The sequence below is a fragment of the Halichoerus grypus genome, chromosome 3 (genome assembly GCF_964656455.1).
Source record: "Halichoerus grypus chromosome 3, mHalGry1.hap1.1, whole genome shotgun sequence".
Classification (NCBI taxonomy): domain Eukaryota; kingdom Metazoa; phylum Chordata; class Mammalia; order Carnivora; family Phocidae; genus Halichoerus; species Halichoerus grypus.
The window spans coordinates 122347115-122369789 of NC_135714.1; the positions used below are offsets into that span (position 1 = coordinate 122347115).

Consider the following 22675-nt stretch of genomic DNA (forward strand, 5'->3'; position numbering starts at 1 on the left):
CACTTCCTCAGGCTTTCACGAGTAACCTGACCTGCACAGAACCTACAGAGGTCGGAAGGTGGGAATACTAAAGTCGTGGCCACTTCCTCAGCGTCCACTCCCGGCCGCGCCTCCCAAAAAACCGCCTGTGACTCGACACACGTTCCCCAATGACGCGAGAGTCGCCGTGCGACTCGACTGGAAGCGGCCACACCTGCGCAGCAGCGGCGGAGAGAGGCGGGGCGGGGCGGGGAGGGGGTCGGAGCGTAGCCTGGAGTGTGGCCGGGAGTTGGGGAGGAGAAGGGGGAGAGGGGTAAGAGGTGGTTAGAGAGTTGGAGGGGCGGAGGACCGGAGGGCGGGCCTTTCCGGAGGGACCTCCGTCCTTCACTTCCTGTTTGCGGGAACTTCTGAATCCGGGTCAAGGGGGTTCACCTCCTTATCTTCTCCGGGGCTGACCCGGCACTTTCAGTGACAGCGGCTTCTGACTCAAGCCAGGGCTGGTTTCATCTTACGACCTGCTGAGCCCGGACGTCCACACCTGCCTCGGGACCCTAAGGCGCGCTTCCTCCACCTACTGGCTAGCAGCCACGGGCCTTGAGTGACCGCCGCCGCCGGGGGTCCTCGCCATCCCCTTCGCGCTGATGCTGAGAGGGAGCGCGGGCCCGGGGCGGCGGCGGAGTGCGAGCCGCTGGCTCCCTAGGCCCGCCGCGGGCGGTGCCGGTTCCGACGCTCCCCAGGCTTGCCACCTCCCGCCCGGGCTTGGATGGGCCCCTCTGCCCGATAAATGTGGCTGCTGAGACTGCGGTGGCGGTGGTCGGTGCCGCTGCTGCTGCTGCGCTCCAAGTTCACCTTTGCCGCGGGACTCTCCTGCCCCACGTCGGGACTGTCGCCCCCCGCTCCTAACCCCCTGGCCCTGGCCTTGCAGTTTGGCGACAATGGACAAGATCCTGGAGGGCCTGGTGAGTTCTTCGCACCCCCTGCCCCTAAAGCGGGTGATTGTGAGGAAGGTGGTGGAATCGGCAGAACATTGGCTAGACGAGGAGCAGTGTGAAGCCATGTTTGACCTGACCACCCGGCTCATCCTGGAGGGCCAAGACCCCTTTCAGCGGCAGGTGGGACACCAAGTGCTGGAGGCCTATGCGCGATACCACCGGCCAGAGTTCGAGTCCTTCTTCAACAAGACGTTCGTGTTGGGCCTCCTTCAGCAGGGCTACCACTCGCTGGACAGGAAGGACGTAGCCATTCTGGACTACATTCACAACGGCCTGAAGCTGATCATGAGCTGCCCATCGGTGCTGGACCTCTTCAGCCTGCTGCAAGTGGAGGTGTTACGCATGGTGTGTGAGAGGCCGGAGCCGCAGCTCTGTGCCCGATTGAGCGACCTCCTGACCGACTTCGTGCAGTGCATCCCCAAGGGGAAATTGTCGATCACCTTCTGTCAACAGCTTGTTCGAACGATAGGCCATTTCCAGTGCGTGTCCACCCAGGAGAAGGAGCTGCGGGAGTATGTCTCTCAGGTGACAAAAGTGAGTAACTTGCTGCAGAACATCTGGAAGGCCGAGCCCTCCACACTCCTGCCTTCCCTGCAAGAAGTTTTTGCAAGCATTTCTTCCACAGGTAAGTGTCATTATATTCCAGAAAAATCTCTCTTGGAAATTCAGTGTGTCTCTTAGACACACATCATATTTGCTTCTCTGCCCTGAAAACATTCTTAATGGAGAACAAATCTTAATACCCTCATCCAAAGTTTAATTCCCATCCACTTCCGCATTTAGGCTGTCCCTTTGTACCTTTGAAAAAAAAAAAGTAGTGTTCCTATTCTAAATGTTGAAAACATTGAGGTCTAAGACCTTTGGCACTAAATAAGTTGCTTAATTACCCAGCCTCTGCTGAAGTTATGGAATGCTTTGAGGATGATAGCTACTAAATAAAGCTTCTATTCATTAGTGACTAATGATAGCATAATAATGTTTACCATATTATTATTGTACTGTGACTCTGTCATCTTGTCATTATAAGTTTTTCCCCTGTTTTTTAATTTTCCCACTTTTTTATTCCTGGGCTGTGTGGTTTGTTTTATTACTGGATTATCACAGTTAACTAGTAGTTTTTGAATACTGACATTTTTTCCTACAATAGTGTACAGGCAGAGAGGGTACAGGTAGAATGAGGGAAAGGAAAGAGTATGAGGACTTAAATAGGTGTTTTTGTACTCAGTGTATAGCCCATGAACTACATCCTTAGAAAGTGGGAAGAAGTCAAGTGATAATTGGCAAGAAAATACTTTCTCACCAGGAATTTTACCTTGCATTTACATTCCTTGTTTGGACTTGGAGCTTTCAGCTCTGTAAATTGTGAAACAATAGACCCAAAACTGTGTTCGCTTCCTCTCTACTTGGTACAACCATTCTCCTTTTCTACTGTTTGAAATTGAACTTGTGAAGGAGGTGTCTTTTATCTTGGGAACCAGAAACAAGAATAGAGTTTTAACAAGCTCCATGTATTCTGATGAATTAAATGTGTTTAGGAAAGAATTACCAACTATATATTTGCAGTATCTGAATTGTTTTAATTTTTTAATTGTAATTTTTCTTGTATTGCCTGTGTTGCTAGAACTGTTAGATTTCCCCAGAACTTTTTCAACAGTGGCAGTAAAGGTGCTTGCCTTGAATTGGCTTAATTATTATATAGTTTAAGCAAAGTCCCCTCAAAATTCACCTTAATTTTTACTTCTTTAAGAGATTTTTTTAAATCTTCCTTAGAACAATGTAATGACTACTGTAATTAATAGTTATAAGTTACTTTGTCTGAAGTGGGAATTTAAATGATACCTTGAATTTCTTTTCTGACTGCTGACTTACAAATGAATATTTTAACACAACAGTGACTTAATATTAATAATGCAGGAAAATAAAGTAACTTATGAACTAAATATGGCGTAGTGAACAGTAGTTTTTATATTGCAGTAGTTCTCTCTATAATGAGCAATCATTGCTACTCACCCTTCATCTCTCATCTCTGTAATTTAACATTCCTTGTATGTTAGAGTCTACCCATGAGGTAGAGCCTAACAAGTGCTTCCTGAGTAACACCTTTGCCGCAAGTACATTTTTTTTTTGTAAATTGTTGTTTCTCTCTAAATACTTCACTTGAACCTTCTTGCCATATTCCTTTTTCTTTTTAATTAAAAAAATAGATACATCATTTGAACCTTCTGTAGCATTGGCAAGCCTTGTGCAGCATATTCCTCTTCAGATGATTACAGTTCTCATCAGGAGCCTAACTACGGATCCAAATGTAAAAGATGCAAGTATGACCCAAGCTCTTTGCAGGTACTTCTTCATGACACTGTAGATGGTGGTGTAGATTTGGGAGGAGGAGATATTTTGTTGTATTTTGTGGGTGATGAAAAACTTAGATGTTTAAAACTGAAATCATAGAATGAAATACATATTCTCCAAACTAATTGGAATGAATTATTTACCTTACTATATAGGTTTGACAGGCCTCCCGGTAATTCAAAGTCCATTTTCAGTTCAGCTTTTTTTAATTCCAAAAATATACACGTGTATACACTTACTGTACAGTAAGGAGTTGGTTGGATTATCAATATGTTTTACTAATTTCCTTACTCATTATGGTTTCCTGCAACCTGTTTCTTCTCCCTGGGTTTTTTAGTTTTTGTTTTTTTAAGCTAAGTACGTACTTTTATGTTCTCTTTCAATCAGAATCTCTGGATAATACACTCTACCTTTGTCTGTTTAAAATATGTTTTTTCTTCCTTATTCTTAAATAGATGATTTGGTAAGATGCAGAATTCTAATTTGATAGTCATTTTCTCTGCATTTTGAAAATAATACTGCATTGTCTTCTGGCATTTATTGTTGCTGATACGGAGTCTGCTGTCAATCCAATTGTCATTCCTTTGTGAGTAGTTAGGCTTTTTCTGGTACTGTTTATGTCTCTTTCTTCTTGATGTCTTTCAGTTTATTCTTATATTTCTAGGTGTAAACTTAATATTTATCCTCAGCATTTTCATGCTTTTATTAATTCATTTGTTCATTTATTCAAAACGTATTTACTGGACACTTACTTACCATGAGTGCTAGGCAGTGTTTCAAAACCTTGAACAAATGGATAAAAAAATCTGTCTTCATGAACTTGCTTTCTAGATGGAGAGGAAGACAGTAAATTAGTAACGTATAAGATGTATCCTGATTTCAGAGATGTCAAAATGTAGAAATATACAGTCACTTGAATTCTAGTTTAATTGGCATGACTTTTCCTTCCTTAGTGGTACATAAACTAATTATACAACCTAAAATTGATTTTGTTTTAGATTTTATTAAATATGATAATTAAAATTATAATTTAGTATTTGAATAGTGATGAGTGTTTTGGAAAAAAAAGTAGATAGGAAGGACATAAAGTATGAGGGAGTGGTTTGCAATTTTAAATAAGATGGGTTAGGAAGGCCTCAATGAGAACATGAAGATGAAGTAAAGACATAAAAGAAATGAGGGAGCAAAGCCTGTGGAGATCTAAGGGGAAGAACATCAATATTGTCTTACAACTCACTAATTTTTTCTTCAAAGGTACCCATTTGTAGAGCTTATTCTAGCTATTGAGTTTCTTTATTTCAATGACTCTATTTTTCTAATTGAGCTTTTCCTCTCTTCCAATTTTTGTTTCACATCTACCTGGGTTTTTTTTGTAATTTTTTTCTACAGTGTGCATGCACATGTATGTGTATATATGTGGCACATCTAAATAAAATACAAGGATTTGGAACAAAATGGTTTCTGTGTACCTGTTATAAAATTGCAGTCATGACATATAAACTTAAGTATTTATGTTGTATTTTCCAAAAGCCACATGTATAAATTTTACTATCTGTAACACAAACTTTGGGGACTTGGATTTTTTTCCACCTTTTCCCCCTTTTTATGTAGTGTTTGAAAAGACCCTTCTCTTCTAGCTTTCCTTCTTTTTTCCTTGTGGTCTTAAATTTAACTGAATCAATTTAGCTGTAAATATTACTTTCAGTTTCTTGTTGCTCATTCTCTCAAAGTTCCACAGATCTATATAAATATTGTTCCTGCTATATGGCCTCTATCTCTACTACTTTCAATTTATGGTTATCTCCTTGCCATATTTAGTGTTCTGTATTTTTGTTTTCATCTTCTTGATATCTTTGTATTCATAGTTCTTAAAATTCTAGAAATCCTGTGACACCATGCTGTTAGGATTTTCTTCATATTGTCTGTTCTTTTTATTTTTCCTTTTCCCTTTATTCGTACCACTTTTTCAATTCTCTTCTATATGTGGTTGATTTCCAAGTCTTTATGTAAAGTTCTCATTGTTCATTTACTTTTAATTTTAAGAAACGCTCTTATCAGGGCACCTGGGTGGCTTAGTCAGTTGAGCCTCCGACTCTTGATCTCAGCTTAGGTTTTCATCTCAGGGTTGTGAGTTCAAGCCCCACATTGGGCTCCACGCTGGGCGTGGAGCCTATTAAAAAAAAAAAAGAAAGAAAGGGCACCTGGGTGGCTCAGTCCGTTAAGCATCTGCCTTCGCTCAGGTCATGATCTCAGGGTCCTGGGATCAAGCCCTGCATCGGGCTCCCTGCTCGGTGGGGAGCCTGCTTCTCCCTCTGCCTCTGCTGCTCCCCCTACTTGTGCTCTCTCTCTCTAATAAATAAATAAAAATCTTTTGAAAAAAAGAAAGACTCATATCCCATCCATCTCTCCATAATGAAATTCCTTATATGTCCTATTTAGCAGTAACACTACTTTATCAGTGTGACCTCAACAGCACTAAAATTTCTTTCTCTTTGAGATGAATGTATCATAAATTATGTTGTCCTTAAGCAAAATAGGAATTCAGAGAATTACATATTTCATAGCTGAAAGTGAAATTAGAAATCAGTTTGTCCGTCACCTTCATTGCCTAGGTAATAATATCTAACATTTTTCATTACATGCCATAAGTCATTGCAGCAGAGTCTTCTAGTTGGTCTTTTTGCCAGCATGACTTATACTTACTTCTCTCTCTTCTCTAAGTCATCCTGATCTATTCAATTTTCCCTTCTGATCAACAAACTGCAGTGACTTCCACCCCTTACTAAATCAGGTGCAAATTCCAATTCTTGGTATTTAGCACTCTTCGTCTTAATTTTTCAACCTTTTCAAAACAGCCATGGTATCCAACTTCTGAATTTGTTTTGTTTTTAAAATATATTTGGTAATTAATTTTTACCTATTTGTTTCTATGGGAAGTTGTGATCCAGTTTTTGTATTGCATTTCTAATTTATCCTGCATGATCCTATTTAACCCATAGTCTATCTGGAGTAATTATTCTTATATTGCAAATGTAACTGAACAGGATAGCAGTGTTTATTTTTATCATACTCCCACCTTCTACTTCCCCATAGTCTATATTTCCCCACACATAGCACTTACCATACTTGAACTGTTATTTTCTGTAATCCAAAGAAATGCAAATACCATACCAGAAACAGATAAATAACATTAAAGTATGAAATTGGCCAGATGTAACTGAAATAATAAGGAATGGGGTACACAAGCACCTTCTAAAAGAGAATGCTGATCCTCAACTCCAGTTTTCTTGTTGCCACAAAGAAATTTGAATTCAGGGGCGCCTGGGTGGCTCAGTCGGTTAAGCAGCTGCCTTCGGCTCAGGTCATGATCCCGGGGTCCTGGGATCGAGTCCCACATCGGGCTCCCTGCTCGGGGGGAGCCTGCTTCTCCCTCTCCCTCTGCCTGCCACTCTGCCTACTTGTGCTCTCTATCTCTCTGTCAAATAAAAATAAAATCTTTAAAAAAAAAAGAAAAGAAATTTGAATTCAGTGTTGCTGATCTGATTTTTCAAAAGAAGCCTATAATCCAGTTTTTTATGTGAAATTTCCCAATTTTTAAAACAGTGGAACAAGGTAAACTGAGGCTGGATCTAGCCATGAAGGTGCCATCTAAAAGTAAAAATTGATTTTATTCTGTACAAATTAAGAATAAATCTATTTTTTTGTCTTTTATAATATTGCCAATTTTAATGTTAAGATTTTCAAGTTGCATTTTTTTGCAACTTGAATGGTTTCATTTATTCAACAAATTTGAACTCCTTCTCAGTGCCAAGCACTGTGCTAAGTACTGGGGATCCACAGATTAAAGATTAAAAAAAAACAACAACAAGAAGATCACTGCTTTTAAGCTCATGGTCTAATGGAGGAAAGAAGATTTCAAAGTACATAAATTACAACTATAGTTAAATGTTCTTTAAATAGTAAGAAATTAACTCAATATATCAGGGTTAAGTGTCCTTAAAATTCATGTAGTAACCAATACATGGTGGACAAGATTAGCGTAGTTAACCATAAAAATAACTCATCCTACAATGCCTGTGCCTGAAAGGATTTGGGCATATATATGCAAGTCCAATCAAATTGAAGCAGAACTGGAATATAACTAAAGTGTAGCTAAAAGCATTGCATTTATACACTAGCAGAGCTTAGTTCAAACACCAGTACTTCTGTTTATTAATTGTGTAACTGTTGACAAATTTCCTAACTTTTCTTACCAGTTTGAAAGCAGAAATTGTAACTATTATGTTTTCAGCACTTAACAGAGTAACTGTTATATAATAGGCACTCAAATATTTGTTGAGTGAATGGCTTCTAATTCATGTTACTTCTGACTTGAAGTTTCTTTAGGATGGTCAGGAGATTGCGTACATATGGGATAAGGTAAAGAGTGAAGGCTTTTGAGATGGGAAGCTAGAAATGGGGAGGAGAGGAAAAAGCTGATTGGGTGATTAGGTATAATGATTAGATATAATGAAGCTGATTGGGTGATTAAGTATAATGAAGATTAGGTATAATGGCCAAGTGGAATTTTCTACTCTGCTCTTAGATCTGAGCTAAGGGAGTTCTAGCCCAGGGCCCCGTGTTCTGGAGAGCCCAGTTTCTTTCTGCTCTGGAGGTACCATTCCCCACAGGGCAGAGTTCACAGAGCCAAGGACATGTGCTCACATATAGTTCTTCTCTCTGAACCACATCTTTTTTTGTGTGCATATTTGTACTAAAAAAATACAAAACGTGTCCTAACGTGATTTTTTTAAACGAGAACAGTTTTTAAAAGACTTATTGTCACTTTTTTTCTTCTTTAATTGAACAATATCTCAGATCTTTCCGTGTTAGATCCTCACGGATAGATTCATATAGATCCATCTCATTCTTTAAAACTCTACATGATGTTCCATAGTATATTTAGCCATTCCCTTATTGATGGACATTTAGATTGTTTGCATTTTTCCATATCCTAGATACAGTGCTACAGTGAACTTACTCTTTATACACAAATGCAAGTGTCTCTCTACTCCCTGTAATGTAGAGTGGCTACAAACTTTTATGAAAATCAGCTTAACAACAGTTAGAATATGTGGAACAGCTGTCAGAGGCTATTTTAATGATTTGTAACCATCATTATTTGAAGAAGATGGCCAGAAAAACAAGAAGGGAAATAAAATATGTGTAGGCAACATAAGGAACATACAGATAACTTGTAATTAACATAAGCATGTGGACTTTGGGCCACTCTGGTTCCATCTGATGGAACATTTTAATCTTAAGAGCAAAAACTTTAAAAAAAGATAACACTCTAGTGTTAATGTAGTTAGTTATAGCATAGCTATTGTGAAAATAACTATATCAATTTTGAACATGTCAATTTTTTTAACATGTTAGTTGCTCTTTTGGGCAGTGCTTTTGTACTTAGTATTTATGTTTGACATTTTGTTCAATTATTTATTTATTTATTGCCACATATGTTGATATTTGGTAGAAGAGAGGCATTCACAATGAGTATTTCCGGTGTCATATATTAACTCATGTAGTCTTCAAATCAACCCTGTAAAATAAACATGTTTATCTATAATCTACAGATAACGAAACTGAGACACAGAGTTTAAATAACTTACATAGGTATTAGGGCCCCCCAACTAATAAATGGTAAGTTGAGATTTTGAAACCAGATCACTCTGATTTTAAAAACCTTTTTTTTTTTTTCCACTACTATTTCTTATTGTGTAATCCCCAAAACTGGATTATTGGATCAAATACTATGAACATTTGACCCAAATGCTTTCCAAAAGGGTTGTACCGCTCTTCATTGTGATTCATATTTAACATTAAGGACAGTCTCCATCACATCCCATATTACTTTGTCTTTATTTCCATTAAACTGAGTTGATATTCAAGAAGAACACTCACTAATTCAGTATGAGGCCATTTAGTGTATTTACACATTCAGTGCCCTTTTATCTATGTAAAGCTTCCTTTCTTGTCTTGGTATAGTAGGATAATGAAAGGGATGAAAAGACCTGTTTCACAACTCAAAATAGTCATTTTTAACGGTGCATTTCATATTTAGACTGCAATCACCAGAAAGGAGAAATTTTGTTTCCATGTATCTTAGCCCAATAGCTACATTTGAACTGTTCTTCTTTCAGTAAATTTGCCTTATAAATTCTAGATAGCAGCACTGTGTAGAATCAACTTAAAACTGCATTTATGTGAAATGACACTTTATCAGAAATTCTTTTTATTGAAATATGTAAGAAACTGTCAGCTTACAAGATTGGAAACTCCTTGATTACAAGCACCTTTATACTCATTTCTGCATCTTGAACAGTGCTTTTCACAAGCAAGCTCAGTAAATATTGAGTCACAAAAGAAGGGGTTATCTACTGTAACTCTTGTTATTCCTAACTAAAAGATGTTGAAAATATTTTCACGACTGATAGTTTTGTTTTTAAATTTTCAGAATGATTGACTGGCTATCCTGGCCATTGGCTCAGCATGTGGATACATGGGTGATTGCACTCCTAAAAGGACTGGCAGCTGTCCAGAAGTTTACTATTTTGATAGATGTTACTTTACTGAAAATAGAACTGGTAAGTGGGAGTATATAAATCTCTTAGAATGAATGGTCTCAATCTTTTAATCTTTGGGTAGTCCCCTCTAAAGCATGTTGAATATGTTCTTGTTTTTGGTTTGGTTTTGAATCATAATTTTGAAATAGAAATTAAGAATGGTATTTAAGTATAGGTAATTAAAATAATTTTGCTGTTTTCAAGTATCTAATATGAAAACCTATTCCTCCCATTATCTCTTAAATCCAACTAATCAAGCTTTTACCACCATTAGTCTACCAAAACTATCTTTGACACCAGTGCTTTCCCGTATTGCTAACCTCAGGAGTTACTGCTCAGGCCTCCTCTCATTTGACCTATAAGCAGCATTTGACACAGTTGATCACTCCCTCTTGAAACACTTGCCTCACTTAGTTTTTGTCCTAGTTCTCTTGGCTTTTGTCCTAGTTTACTGGCACCTCAGTCTCCCATGATGGATCTTTCTAACTTTAGAGTGCTTTAGAGTTTCATTTTTGAGCCATTTTCTTCTCAGTCCATTCTCCCAGCATATGTGTCCCATGGTTTTAAATAATGTTTCTAAATTAATGACTGCCAGGTATATATTTCTTGTTCATTATTTTCCCATTAACTCCATAATCATGTATCCAAGTGTCTATACTTAAATCTCAAATTCAACTTATCCACGATCTAATTTCTGATTTTTCCCTCCCAGACCTGGTCTTCCCCATCCTAAATAGTGACTCCATCCTACTCTCCCAGGACAAAACCTGAAAGCTATCATTCTTTCTTTCCATTCTCTCTCAGCCCTTATCCTACAAATCCTATCGACTCCACCTTTAAAATGTCCAGAATCCTACCCCTTTTAACCAGCTTCATCAATACCACCTTGGTCCAAAGCCCTCATCATCCCTTGCTGTACAGATTGCAGTAGTCTCCCTGCTCCTGCCCTTGGGCCCCTACAGGTGTCACACAAGACCTACATGATCTAGCCCACTGCTGCTTCTCTCCTTGAGTCTCCCACTATTATTGCCTCAGTCTCTGTACTTTGCTTACACTGCTCTCTTTGCTCTGTCTCTAGTACACCAGGCTGGAGACCTCAGGGCTTTTGTAGTGCTTGGCCTTTGCCTTGCTTATTATGCTCTTCTCCCAGGTATCTGCAGGCTTACTTTCATTTCCTTCAGTTTTTTATAGTCAGATGTCACCTTTTAAATGACACATTTTTTTAATACCCTAATAAAATAACAGACCCCTTTGCTACTCAACAGTCCCTATTCTTCATACCCTGTTTTCATAGTACTTATCTCCATGTTACATTTTATTGTCTACCCACCCTGGAGACAGTAAGCCCTATCAAATTAGAAATTTTTTTTAATCCACTGTTGTATCCTCAGTACCTAGAACAATGCCAAGCAATAGTAGGTACTCAATCAATGTTTGTTGAATGAAATCGAATGAAGCATGGGCCAAGGAACAATCACTTTGTAGGTAAGGCTTGACAGATTTGTATTTGATCAAGGGGTTTTAAGAGTTTTTTAGGCCACTATATTCCCTTGATCTCTGTCATGTTGTTATTTCCCAACTTTCTCTCCCAAAGTGACGTATTATGGTAGAACTTTCCAGGAAGGGGAATAGTCACATAAATATTTTTGGTCCAAGGAAAATAACCACTGATTGTGTTAATGATTTCCCTACAAACTCATAAGGTGGATGTCTTATCTTTTTTGAAGGTTTTTAATCGACTTTGGTTTCCTCTTGTGAGACCTGGTGCTCTTGCAGTTCTTTCTCACATGCTGCTCAGTTTTCAGCATTCTCCAGAGGCTTTCCATCTGGTAAGTTAGGACACAAGCTTTCTGCACTGAAGAACTTTGTGTTAAAATTTAGTTTAATATGGAGTCACATTTGTATATAGTGAAAAAGATTATAGGTTAGTCCTGAATCTATTTTCTTGTAGCTTTATGATTTCTTAGAAAATTGAGGTTGTGGGGATTTCCCTCTAAAGAATATATTTTCACAATGTTTTGAGTCTCACCAAAACTGCCGCACTTACAACCACTATCAGCAGTTGAATATTATTGCTCTACATGAGAGATATCACGTGTCAGTGTCACTGATGGTTGTCTGTTGCACGTAGAACAGTGTAGAAGAAAAATGCTTTAGAATTTCAGAAATGTGAAAACATCAGGTGTTGTTTTATCGCCCCAGAATTAAGACTTCATTCTCTTCCAACCCATAATGTACAAATGCTATTAACTCTACCTTTAAAATATATCCAGAACCCTACGACTTTTAATGAGCTACATCACTGGTTTTGATCTGATTTGATTTGACTTCAGTTCTTTGATTATCAGTCATTACATGTGGAAATGACAAAATGTTATTTTGAGAACCTGTCCATTTATCTATCTAGTGTATCACAGGAAAGCAGTGCTTTATGTGGTTATTTGCTTCTCCTAGGGTCTGATCCCCAGGACTAGACTCTCATTATTAGTACACCCACAAGGTAAATATCCTAGGAATGCTGACTCAGTACAAGCAAATTCAAGGGAGACTGATGAAGAAGTGCTGAATTCCAGTTGTTGATTATTAGCTAGAAATAGAACTAGCCTCAAAGAACCACATGCATACTTAGGCTACTTAGTGCCTCACTACTACTGAAGGAAAATCTGCAGGCTTTATAGAAAGTAATCCTTATCAACAAGTAATTATATTATACATTGTCACTTAGAATAGGTTTTTCTGAGAATTTCTACAGTTAATTGCATAATTGATGATCTTGACCATCAACCAATAACCTTATATCTGTCACATAAACAAAACTCAAAACTCGAGCTAAGATAGCACGTGTACTAGCTAAGTCTAATAAGATATAGAACGTCAATCATTTGTGTCAGTCTTCAGGCACAATCATGTGTGGGCCATTTGAGAAAAGGTTTATTTTCAGATTTTCTGAGAAGGAGATTCTCTAACCTACTCATCCATTCTAATGTTTATTGCTCTTCACACTGAGGACATTTCTTAATCTCTCTGATTAGCCATTTATGCCATACTCTAAATCTGTTTTTTTTTAAAGATAGAGTTTTTTAAAAGATGGAGGATATCTCCATATGTTGTATTGCTTTTTCTGAAAAAAAAAAAAAAAGATAGTTAAAATAAAAATGGTTGACTCTGAAATATTTGGCTTATTGAAATATTGATATGAAACCATTTATTTAAGGATTAATTAGATCTGAAATTGAAAATTGTCATCTGGCTTAGTAAATTCTAAAAACTAAGATCTAATTATTGCCTACATACTGTGTATAGCCTGACTGGCTACTCAACTAAATTGAACTTGGGCATCTAGTGGTGTGTCATGTAGTAGTTAAGTCAACTATAATTCTCAGTGAAGGACACAGGTTTAGAAGTTGTTAAATATGATCAATAACCTGGAATCACCAACATGGCATTTTAGAGCAAACCAAGATTGATGTTATAATATGTGTTATTATAGACCAAATCGCTTTTTATATGCCTCTTATAAGTGGAAAGAAATTTATTTTAAACAAAACATCAAAGTTTCTAATAAGTTATACACATTTTCTCAAATAGTAACTTAAATTTAGTGAGTATTACAGTAAATGTCCACAAATATTTAGATTTGCTCACTCAAAAAAAATCAACTTTTAAGCAGTTAGAAGGTAATAGCTTGCTTGGACATATATTTATACGCCTGTGAAGAACTTAGTCTCATTTCTATGTTAGTAATAATTCTGACCATATAGGATATAATAGTAGACAACTATATTACCTGATTGCAAAGACCAGATCTATACTAGGAAGGCTTTTGGAAGATTTGGAATTATAAATTAAATAATCATTTTTTTAAATTATTTTCTCTTCTTCTCTTCCATTTCTCTCTCTCATTTCACCTGTGAGGAAACAAAATAATTTTGGATTTCTGCTACTTTAGCAAGAGAGTATCTGAAAGATATGGCTTTATGGAGCAGAACTATAATTCAGCTTTGTTTAGAAATGAGAGATGAGAACAGTAGAGTGAACTTATTAGGAACTGATGGTTTCATGGTCAAATTAATACCTTTGATGGAGGTAAGAACAAAGAAGGTAGTGCAAAAGTTAAAATGCGATTTTAAGACTTCAAGCATAAAATCAGAGCAAAATGAGAATAGCACTGTTAATTTAAGAATATGATTGTTCCTTTTAGGAGGAGGGAAAGGGAGTTGATCATGATGCTACTATAATTGTTGTTACTGCCATTGGTGATAAGACAATAAGCCATAACTTCACTTTTATCACAAGTTAGCAACCAAAAAATGTTCTACAAATAGAACATAATATTATTAGAAGCCTTTTACATATGAAGTATAAATGTGTATTATCAGATTGTGATTAATAATTAATTGGAACAAGGATACCACTGCACTAATGGAATGAGCCATTTCTGCAAAACCAAGTTTATCTTGTTAATAACCTCTTGAATATGTGATGACTCTATATTGACTTTAGTCTAATTTTATAATGAAAGGACACTGTTGTGCTTATTATCAATACTAAGTCTTCTACATGTTTTTGAACAATGAGCATTTTAAATTTCCCTTTTATTTTTAACTCCAGTTTCTTAAAAATAATAGAAATTTCTGATTCCATTTATTTTTAGAACCATCTCCTCCTTTTGGAGGTGGGGAATTGAAGGCATTAATAAGGATAACCATGCTAACATAAGACATCTTCCCTATACTTATCTAAAAGAAGAGCCTGAGCTGTAATTTTAGTTATTTTAGTTACTTTCTTGAAGTAGACTTTAATGTGCAATGTACAGTGTTTAATTCTTTCAAGTGAAAAATCTAAAATTCACACTAGATGGAGCTCTTAAGCTAATTCTAGGTTTATATTTTAAAAGTTTGTTCCTATTAAACAATCTGGTAAATATAATAGTCCTAACATTTTTCGACTTAACATTTTTCAGAATGGTAGAGGTGACTAAGGCTTCTATTTTGTACCTTAGTTTGTGTTTTAGATGGAGTATAAGGAAAAGGGGAGGGGTCTTAATATGGAATTAAAATTATATGTGACTTTGAAACTCAATTTACCTTGATATTCTAGAAATTTTAACTTCATAACTTTTTTAGAAAAAGACTGACTGAACATACGGAAAAGTACTTGCTGATCATGTAACATTTGCATTCCATTTGTAGGCTAGAGAATTTGTTGCCATTTGTATAAATAGAGGGATGTTTGTCTTTTTGTCTTTTTTCTCTTCAGATTATTCCTTACATAGTTAATTTGGTTCACTCCTTCAAAAGTGATGGTCTGCCTTCCAGTACAGCTTTCTTAGTGCAGTTAACAGAACTGATACACTGTATGATGTATCATTATTCTGGATTTCCAGATCTCTACGAACCTATTTTGGAAGCAATAAAGGTATGATGGTAGTTGCACCAATATTTGTATAGCTGCAGACCATGATTTGATAGATGAATGTAGTGAAACATTTCTATAACTATTCAATTTACTATTCTATGGTAATATGCTTTTTATTTGAAAAATGTAATTGGAATCAGGGTTCATTAATATTTGGGAGTAATCTCTTTCTTATTTGTTATAACTAATCTAAATAACCATATTTCTTCAGTTCTACAGTGCCATCAATTATAAGGCATATCTTTAAATTTATAACAGCTGTTGGGGAAATTTGTTTAAAAAGAAATGCTACATTAAGTGAATACATACGATGTCCAGTATCAGAATTGTTAAAATATTTTTTTTTAAGATTTTATTTATTTATCTGGGAGAGAGAGAGAGAGCATGAGCAGGGGGAGGGGCAGAGAGAGAAGCAGCAGCAGACTCCCCACTGAGCAGGAAGCCCAACATGGAGCTTGATCCCGGGACTCCTGGATCATGACCTGAGCAGACGCTTAACGGACTGAGCCACCCAGGCTCCTATAGTAGTGTTAAAATATTTAAAAACATCTTAGAATCAAGAAAAGGCAATTCAATAAAATATTTGACTTTGTTTCCTTACTTGTTTTTATTCCATTTTTGCTATGGACTGTTCATGAAGATCCATATTTTATAGAATCTTTACTTGAGCTCTTTGTGAACTTACCCTGTTTTTCAACTTTGTGTAGATAGTAGACCTAAAAAGCACTGATTCTGTTTGTCTTAAAGAATGGGTCACGATATACATACTTCACTCTTAAATTTACTGCATAATCAGGGTGTCGCAAAAGAATTGGAAAATTTGCCTCAGGCAGACCGAATCAGAAGTTATTAGAAATCAGTTCTATTAATAATGTTCCTTTTTGAGATCTGAAATACAAGATAAGTCTCATTATCTTTATTACCTCTTCTGTATCTGAAATGAATACAAAGTTTATTCTTTTTACTATGTAGCTAGCTAAATCAAACTGATTTTGGTTGAACCCAAAACAAGACTGTTGAGCAATTAATGTATTCCAGTAGTGTGACATTTGACCCTCCAGAAATAAATGTTTTTATGTATAGGAGCATTTTATCTTGAACTTAATAGTAATGTTAATCTCTTTCTACGGTGTCTCTCTGTGAAGATAGATGATTCACCTCTTCCCATTAATTGCCGTTTTTCAGTGCTTTACATGTTGAGAACTCTGACAACTGAAATAGGCTCAGAAGAAGCAAGGTTCTCACTCCTAATCCAAGAGCAACACTTTTCTATTAGCTGTCAACAACAAGAAAATTAAGAGATAAAAATTCCTTCAGAAAATATTTTCTGAGGTCTAAGTACCAGATGGTAGTAGCAGTCAAAAAAAAGGCTTAATGATGTTACCAACTTTCATTATTCTCCATTGCTCTATTCATGCTTGAAATCACTTAGATTTAAAATTTTATCTCAGGGCACCTGGGTGGTTCAGTCCATTAAGCTTCTGCCTTTGGTTCAGGTCATGATCCCAGAGTCCTGGGATCGAGCCCCGCGTCGGGCTCCCTGCTCACTGGGGAGCCTGCTTCTCCCTCTCCCTCTGCCGTTCCCCCTGCTTTTGCCTGCTCTCTCTCTCTCTCTCAAATAAATAGATAAAATCTTTAAAATAAATAAATAATAAAATAAAATTGTATCTCAAATATCATAGAGCAGATAAAAGAATCTGTATCTTTTAATAATTTTCTATATTGTTAAACATGAGATTGAGTTTTATTTTTCGAAGTCAGAGGTCATTGTGCTTAGGTGCTTTCATTTTCATCCCGATTACTTTGAGCTTTTATTTCTAAGGGTTAATACTTAGTAAATAGTAGTAGTGAATGAAAAGGAGATATTTTTTACTTTCACTAGAAAATTTGAAAGCAAATTGTCTAGGTTATTCAGTTGTGTGCTAATTTAAGTCCTCATTCTAGTCCCTTTGAGTAGCATTGCAGTATACTCTCTGACCTCAGTTTTATTCTTAAACATTTTCCTGCCACATTGGAAACATAAATAGTTCAAGTGTGACTTGAATTCCTCGTTCTTGAATATTTCTTAACTTGATAAACTCTACTTTTAGGATGTACTTATTAATTTTAGGAGACAATTATTTTTGCCATGTAATATAATGTAACTTTTTCTGATGACTGGTCAAGTATTGGGGTGATTTCAAAACTAAGTGGAAGAAAAGAAAGGTTAAATGTCAGTGGAAGAATCTTTATGGTGTTAATTAATTTAATAACAAAAATAGTTTATATTTTTAAGCTATTTCTCTTCTTGATGATCTACAGGATTTTCCTAAGCCCAGTGAAGAGAAGATTAAATTGATTCTCAATCAAAGTGCCTGGACTTCTCAATCCAATTCTTTGGCCTCTTGCTTGTCTAGACTTTCTGGAAAATCTGAAACTGGGAAAACTGGTCTTATTAATCTAGGAAATACATGTTATATGAACAGTATTATACAAGCATTGTTTATGGCTACAGAGTAAGTTTAAAATTGAACCTTTTTTGTTAACTGTAGAAATTGATGCATACTGATGAAATGTAAGATGGTGGGATTGTCTTCACATTATTTCTTATAAATGGCAGAAATATTAATATTTGTATATAATTGCCTTATTTAGAAATGAAATTGCTTTCAGTGCTCAGGAACTATTAAAATGTTAACTTACATAAATTCTACTTTGTTTATATTATATATTGCATTGAGAATCTTTTGAATTATTCTGGCTGGATATTTATTAGTGTAACAGAAGGATTAAGTGGGCTTATTCCAAAGAGTTTAAGTGTCCTCAAGTACTAATTTATTATTATCCTATAAGACAGTGTATTTTTTTTAACCTATATATCTTTTAAGGGAGTTACAGTTAGTTTTTTCTGCTTATAGATATTTTGCTGTTCATCAGATTGATAACTTCTTTGTTACTGTGAAAGAAGCTTAAGCTCTGTTTCCCTCCACAAGTTGTAGACACTGAACAAATTTACAAACATATATGTTCCTTTGTCCTCTTACAGATTTACTTTCAAATTCATTTTCTTTTGCAGCCAAGCAAATATAAAATCAGAAGTTGTTAGCTATGTGATTGCTATCTGTAAAAGTACAAAATAATGATAAACTTTTCCTAAGGACAACAACATGGTTGGATTTTTCTCTTCATCGCCAGGAGAGTATTTATGGAACTTGACCAAAGGTCTTTACAAATTGAGTTCCATGGCTTTGTAAGTTTTTATGCCTACCTAGAATCATAAACTAAAAGATGAAGAGTTAGATTTATTTTATTTTCTGGACCCAGAATATACTGTCAACACTAAGGTGTTTTTTTGTTTGGCACAGTGTTTTATTTTTTTTTATTTGTTTGTATTTGAGATTTTTAATTTAAAAAAAAAAAAATGTGTACACTTAGACACAAGTGATACTAAGCATGAAACTAAATTCAAATCTGTATGTCACCACCAGATGTCATCTAGTCCAGCCAGATGATAGTGAAAGGAGAGACCCAAAGCAATTGTAACTAGCAACAGCAATTCAAAGAGTCATCTTATTGAATAAGCCAACGATACTATCTAAGAATAAGCACATAGCATATTTTATTTCTTTGGTAATATGTGAATTCTTTGTGGTTTAAAAAAATAAATTTAGAAGTATATGAAATAAAAATCAGACATAAAAAAATTTTTTTAATCAGACATCCCCATTTGCAAAAGTAATTTGTTAACAGTTTTGTGTGCCTTGTTTCAGATCATTTTTTTACAGTTATAAGATTTTATCTAGAACAAGAAAAAATACATTGTTTTTAAAAAATATTTATAGTCTTATTTATATGGTTTTTCCAGCACTTGCTTTTATCTTTTAATGATTCGTGTTGGAAGTATTCCCATGATAGGGTAGTGACAGAACTGTCATTCTGAATAAATAGATGTACTATATTTTATTTAACCATACACCTGTTGATGAACATTAGGTTGTTTTGCTCATAATTAACGTCTCTCTGCCCATATGCGGATGTAGAGGATTTGCTTTGAAAGGGGTATGCCAAATTGCTCTCCAGAAAGACTGTAGCATTTGAACTTGTATACTAATATGTAATTGTACCTGTGACCCCATACCTTTAGTAGTCTTTGAAATTTTTTCTAATCGGGGGAAAACATCTTTTTGCTTTAATTTGCAATATTGCTGACCATTACAGTTTTCTCTCTGTATTTTTCTTTGTTCATTTGTGTTTGGTTTCTAAATAACGTGTTCTTTCTTTTGTGCACCTTTCTATTGAGTTTTTTTGCTTTTTCATATTGATTTTTATATACGCTGGATGATAATCCTTCATTACATGCTCTCTTCCTGTTAGTGTGATTCAAATTTGTAGAGTGTTTCATTTGTAATTTTTTATTTTATATAGTGAAATCTGCTATTTCTCATTTGTAGTGTCTGAATTGTAGGAAGGCTTCCCCCTCGACATTCCCCCCCCTTTTTTCTTTTAAATACTTCAGTAGTTTTCTATTTTACATTATCTCATTACTCCTGTGTGGCATTTGTAGTAATGTAAAATTTTATTTAATTCCATTTTTTTCCAAATGGATACTGAATTGTTCCTATTCTCTTGTTTGAATAATTTATCCTTTTCCCATCCTGTACTTGTACCATAGTCTTAAAATCACTCTAACGTTATAGTATGTTTTGTTGACAATATATTTTTTATTTCATGCAGGTGTGTGAAAGAATTTAAAAGTTGCTTATTTAAGTCATTAATTAATAGCTTAATCCATTTCTATTTGCTAATCCAGAAAATAGGAATAATATGTGACAGCACATAGGCCGTTGCCTGGTCCCCTAGTAACTGTTTTGTTTATCGCCATTCTTCCCTTCCTTCTTCACTACATTGTAAGTAGTAAATCTGCTAGGTAAAGGGCCATCAGGTGAGTGACGTTTTACTTTGAAGATAACAAGTTCTTGAACTAACTTCCTTTTAGCTTTTAAAAAAATGCATGTGTGTATGTATGTACATGTATACAAGAATCACTGTTTTATTCTCTTTCAGTTTCAGGAGACAAGTATTATCTTTAAATCTAAATGGGTGCAATTCATTAATGAAAAAATTACAGCATCTCTTCGCCTTTTTGGCTCATACACAGGTGAGTGTGTGTGTAGTATGTATGTGTTAAGTTCATTGATAATATTCTTTAAACTTCACATTATACCAAACTTGGTGAATCTTTTTTAAATAATACATATTTGACGCAGCACAACAAATCCACTTAGATATGCTTAAAGAGATTCTGCCTAAAATCAGGATATGCTCTAAGTTTTTATTTCTTCCCCCTGTTTTCCATTCTTGTAGATGAATATTATGCTGACCCTTTGTTCTAATTATTATAGATAAAAGCTGATTTTCTCCCCTGATAAATAAGCTTCTTCATGAAGAAATCTTTTTAAATGCATCTTTAATAGCTTGTAGATACTAAATTGATAGATTTTTCACAATAATAAACAATTAAAATAATCTTGTGGCACATTGGCTTCTTTTTTCTCCTATTTCTTATATATGTGCCCTCTCATTCTCATTGTGACCAAAATTTTAAGCTCTAGAAGTTAACAGATAAACAACTTTATCTGTTAAGTTCTAAGGCTTAAAATTTTATGATGATCTTTTATGTCCACAAATTAATCCAAGAAAATGAATTTATGCTGCTGGCAAGAAAGTCATATATAGTAAATATTCATTCAAGAGACAATTATTGAGAAATACAATGTAGAGTCTGATAAACATTCAAAGGGGAAGGGAATTCTTATGCTCAAGGAACTCTTAAGTTTTGAGCAGTACGTATGAATAATATAAATATCACTTATAAATAATGTATATTATTATTTTCTGGTTTTACTCTGATTGTCTTACTTTTACAGAGTTCTAAAGGAGTAGGTGGGAGAGTCAGAAGAGAAGATAGCTTTAGTGGGATTGAGTTGATAAGAATGCCTTGTTTCTATCTATATGCTGTGAAATAGCTCAAGTATAACTTCTTAAATGGAAAAAATTAACATATGAGTGATAGCCTATAAGTAGTAATATACTCAGATAATTTTCTCTTTCTGAAGATAAATTAAAAAGAGATAATTATTCTCTTTCTGAGGAAAATATGTTCACAAATTAAATTTAACATCTCAGGACCAAGGGAGATGAAATCTCTTCCCTCCAACTGCCAAACATTGTTTTCCTAGTAAATTGATTTCTGTACTTGCTTTATCACTAGTCTATATTTACCATATACTATATAAAATGTATATGTATCTATGTGTGTTAATGTAGATATAAATACATTATATATACTATATTACCTTACTGAATCAGAACTGTTAGAAAAAAACTATAGGAGGGTTCCATGCTCCCAAGGAAAGAAGAAAGGAATTCACAAGAGAACCTAATGAAAGTTATGTCACAGTTGAGACCTTGTCTGATAGCAAGCTAACAAGGATTGTTTTAGGTAGATAGATTTCCCTATATAACTGAAAAGGCTTTTTTTCTTATAATTGAGAAAGCTAACATTTATTGAGCATTTAAATTTGCCTAGCTTCTATCCTAAGTAGTTTACATGTATTATTTCTTAATCCTCAAAAACAATCTATGAACTAATAAGGTAGTATCCCCATTTTAGAGATGAAGAAACTGGGTTTACATTACCTGCTTTTCAGGGTCATGCAAACAAGTGGCAAATTGGGGTATGAACCAAATGACTCTAGAGCTCATGCTCAATTGGTATGTTAAAGTTCCTTCCTTCAGAATGCTATCAACACCCCTATTTTGATAAAATTTTTCTTAACTGAGGACTCTGTTATATACCACAAATATTCAAAATGTCAGGAGAATTCTAAGTTTTCAAGTTATAATCACATCTTTTCAGATGCCTTTTCAGTTCCTTTTTGTTGTTGCAAAATCTAGGATTTGAACCAAGATTGCTTCGAAGTCAGTGAGCAACCACTTCACTAAGCCTCCTCCACACCAAAAAAAAATCAGCAAGGACCCTAAACAATATACTTACATTCTGTGCATTTATGAAATGTGTACCTAGTCAAAGAAATTTTCACTTAAAGTAGATATGCATGGCCCTATACAGTACTCCCCCTCGTTATTTTATCTAAAATACATACTCTTCAGCCTGTCTTTTCCTTATAATTTCCAAAAAATTATGGATGCAAGCATATGACTGTTATAGAGAGATAATGCCAGTAGCATTATATTAAGTGTTCGAGAGACCTAGGTTCTAATGTGGACTCCCTCTGGCACTACTTTAGCTGTATAACCTTGGGCAAGTAACATGTTTCTCTAGATGTTAAT

At 35.4% G+C, this 22675-nt stretch overlaps 1 protein-coding gene across 2 annotated transcripts in view; it reads left to right on the forward strand.

Annotated features, from left to right (window-relative positions):
* Positions 1 to 310: 310 nt before the first annotated feature.
* Positions 311 to 22675, forward strand: part of USP38 (ubiquitin specific peptidase 38) — a 32041-nt gene continuing 9676 nt past the window's right edge. Inside the window, exons 1-7 of one of the 2 annotated variants that reach the window (XM_036098837.2) lie at positions 311 to 1596; positions 3176 to 3311; positions 9817 to 9946; positions 11653 to 11754; positions 15185 to 15343; positions 17645 to 17838; positions 20387 to 20480. In XM_036098837.2, the coding sequence (XP_035954730.1) occupies positions 915 to 1596; positions 3176 to 3311; positions 9817 to 9946; positions 11653 to 11754; positions 15185 to 15343; positions 17645 to 17838; positions 20387 to 20480 (1497 nt within the window). In that variant the 5' untranslated portion in view covers positions 311 to 914. The remainder of the gene's footprint in view (positions 1597 to 3175; positions 3312 to 9816; positions 9947 to 11652; positions 11755 to 15184; positions 15344 to 17644; positions 17839 to 20386; positions 20481 to 22675) is intronic. The other variant, XM_036098838.2, reaches the window with a different exon arrangement.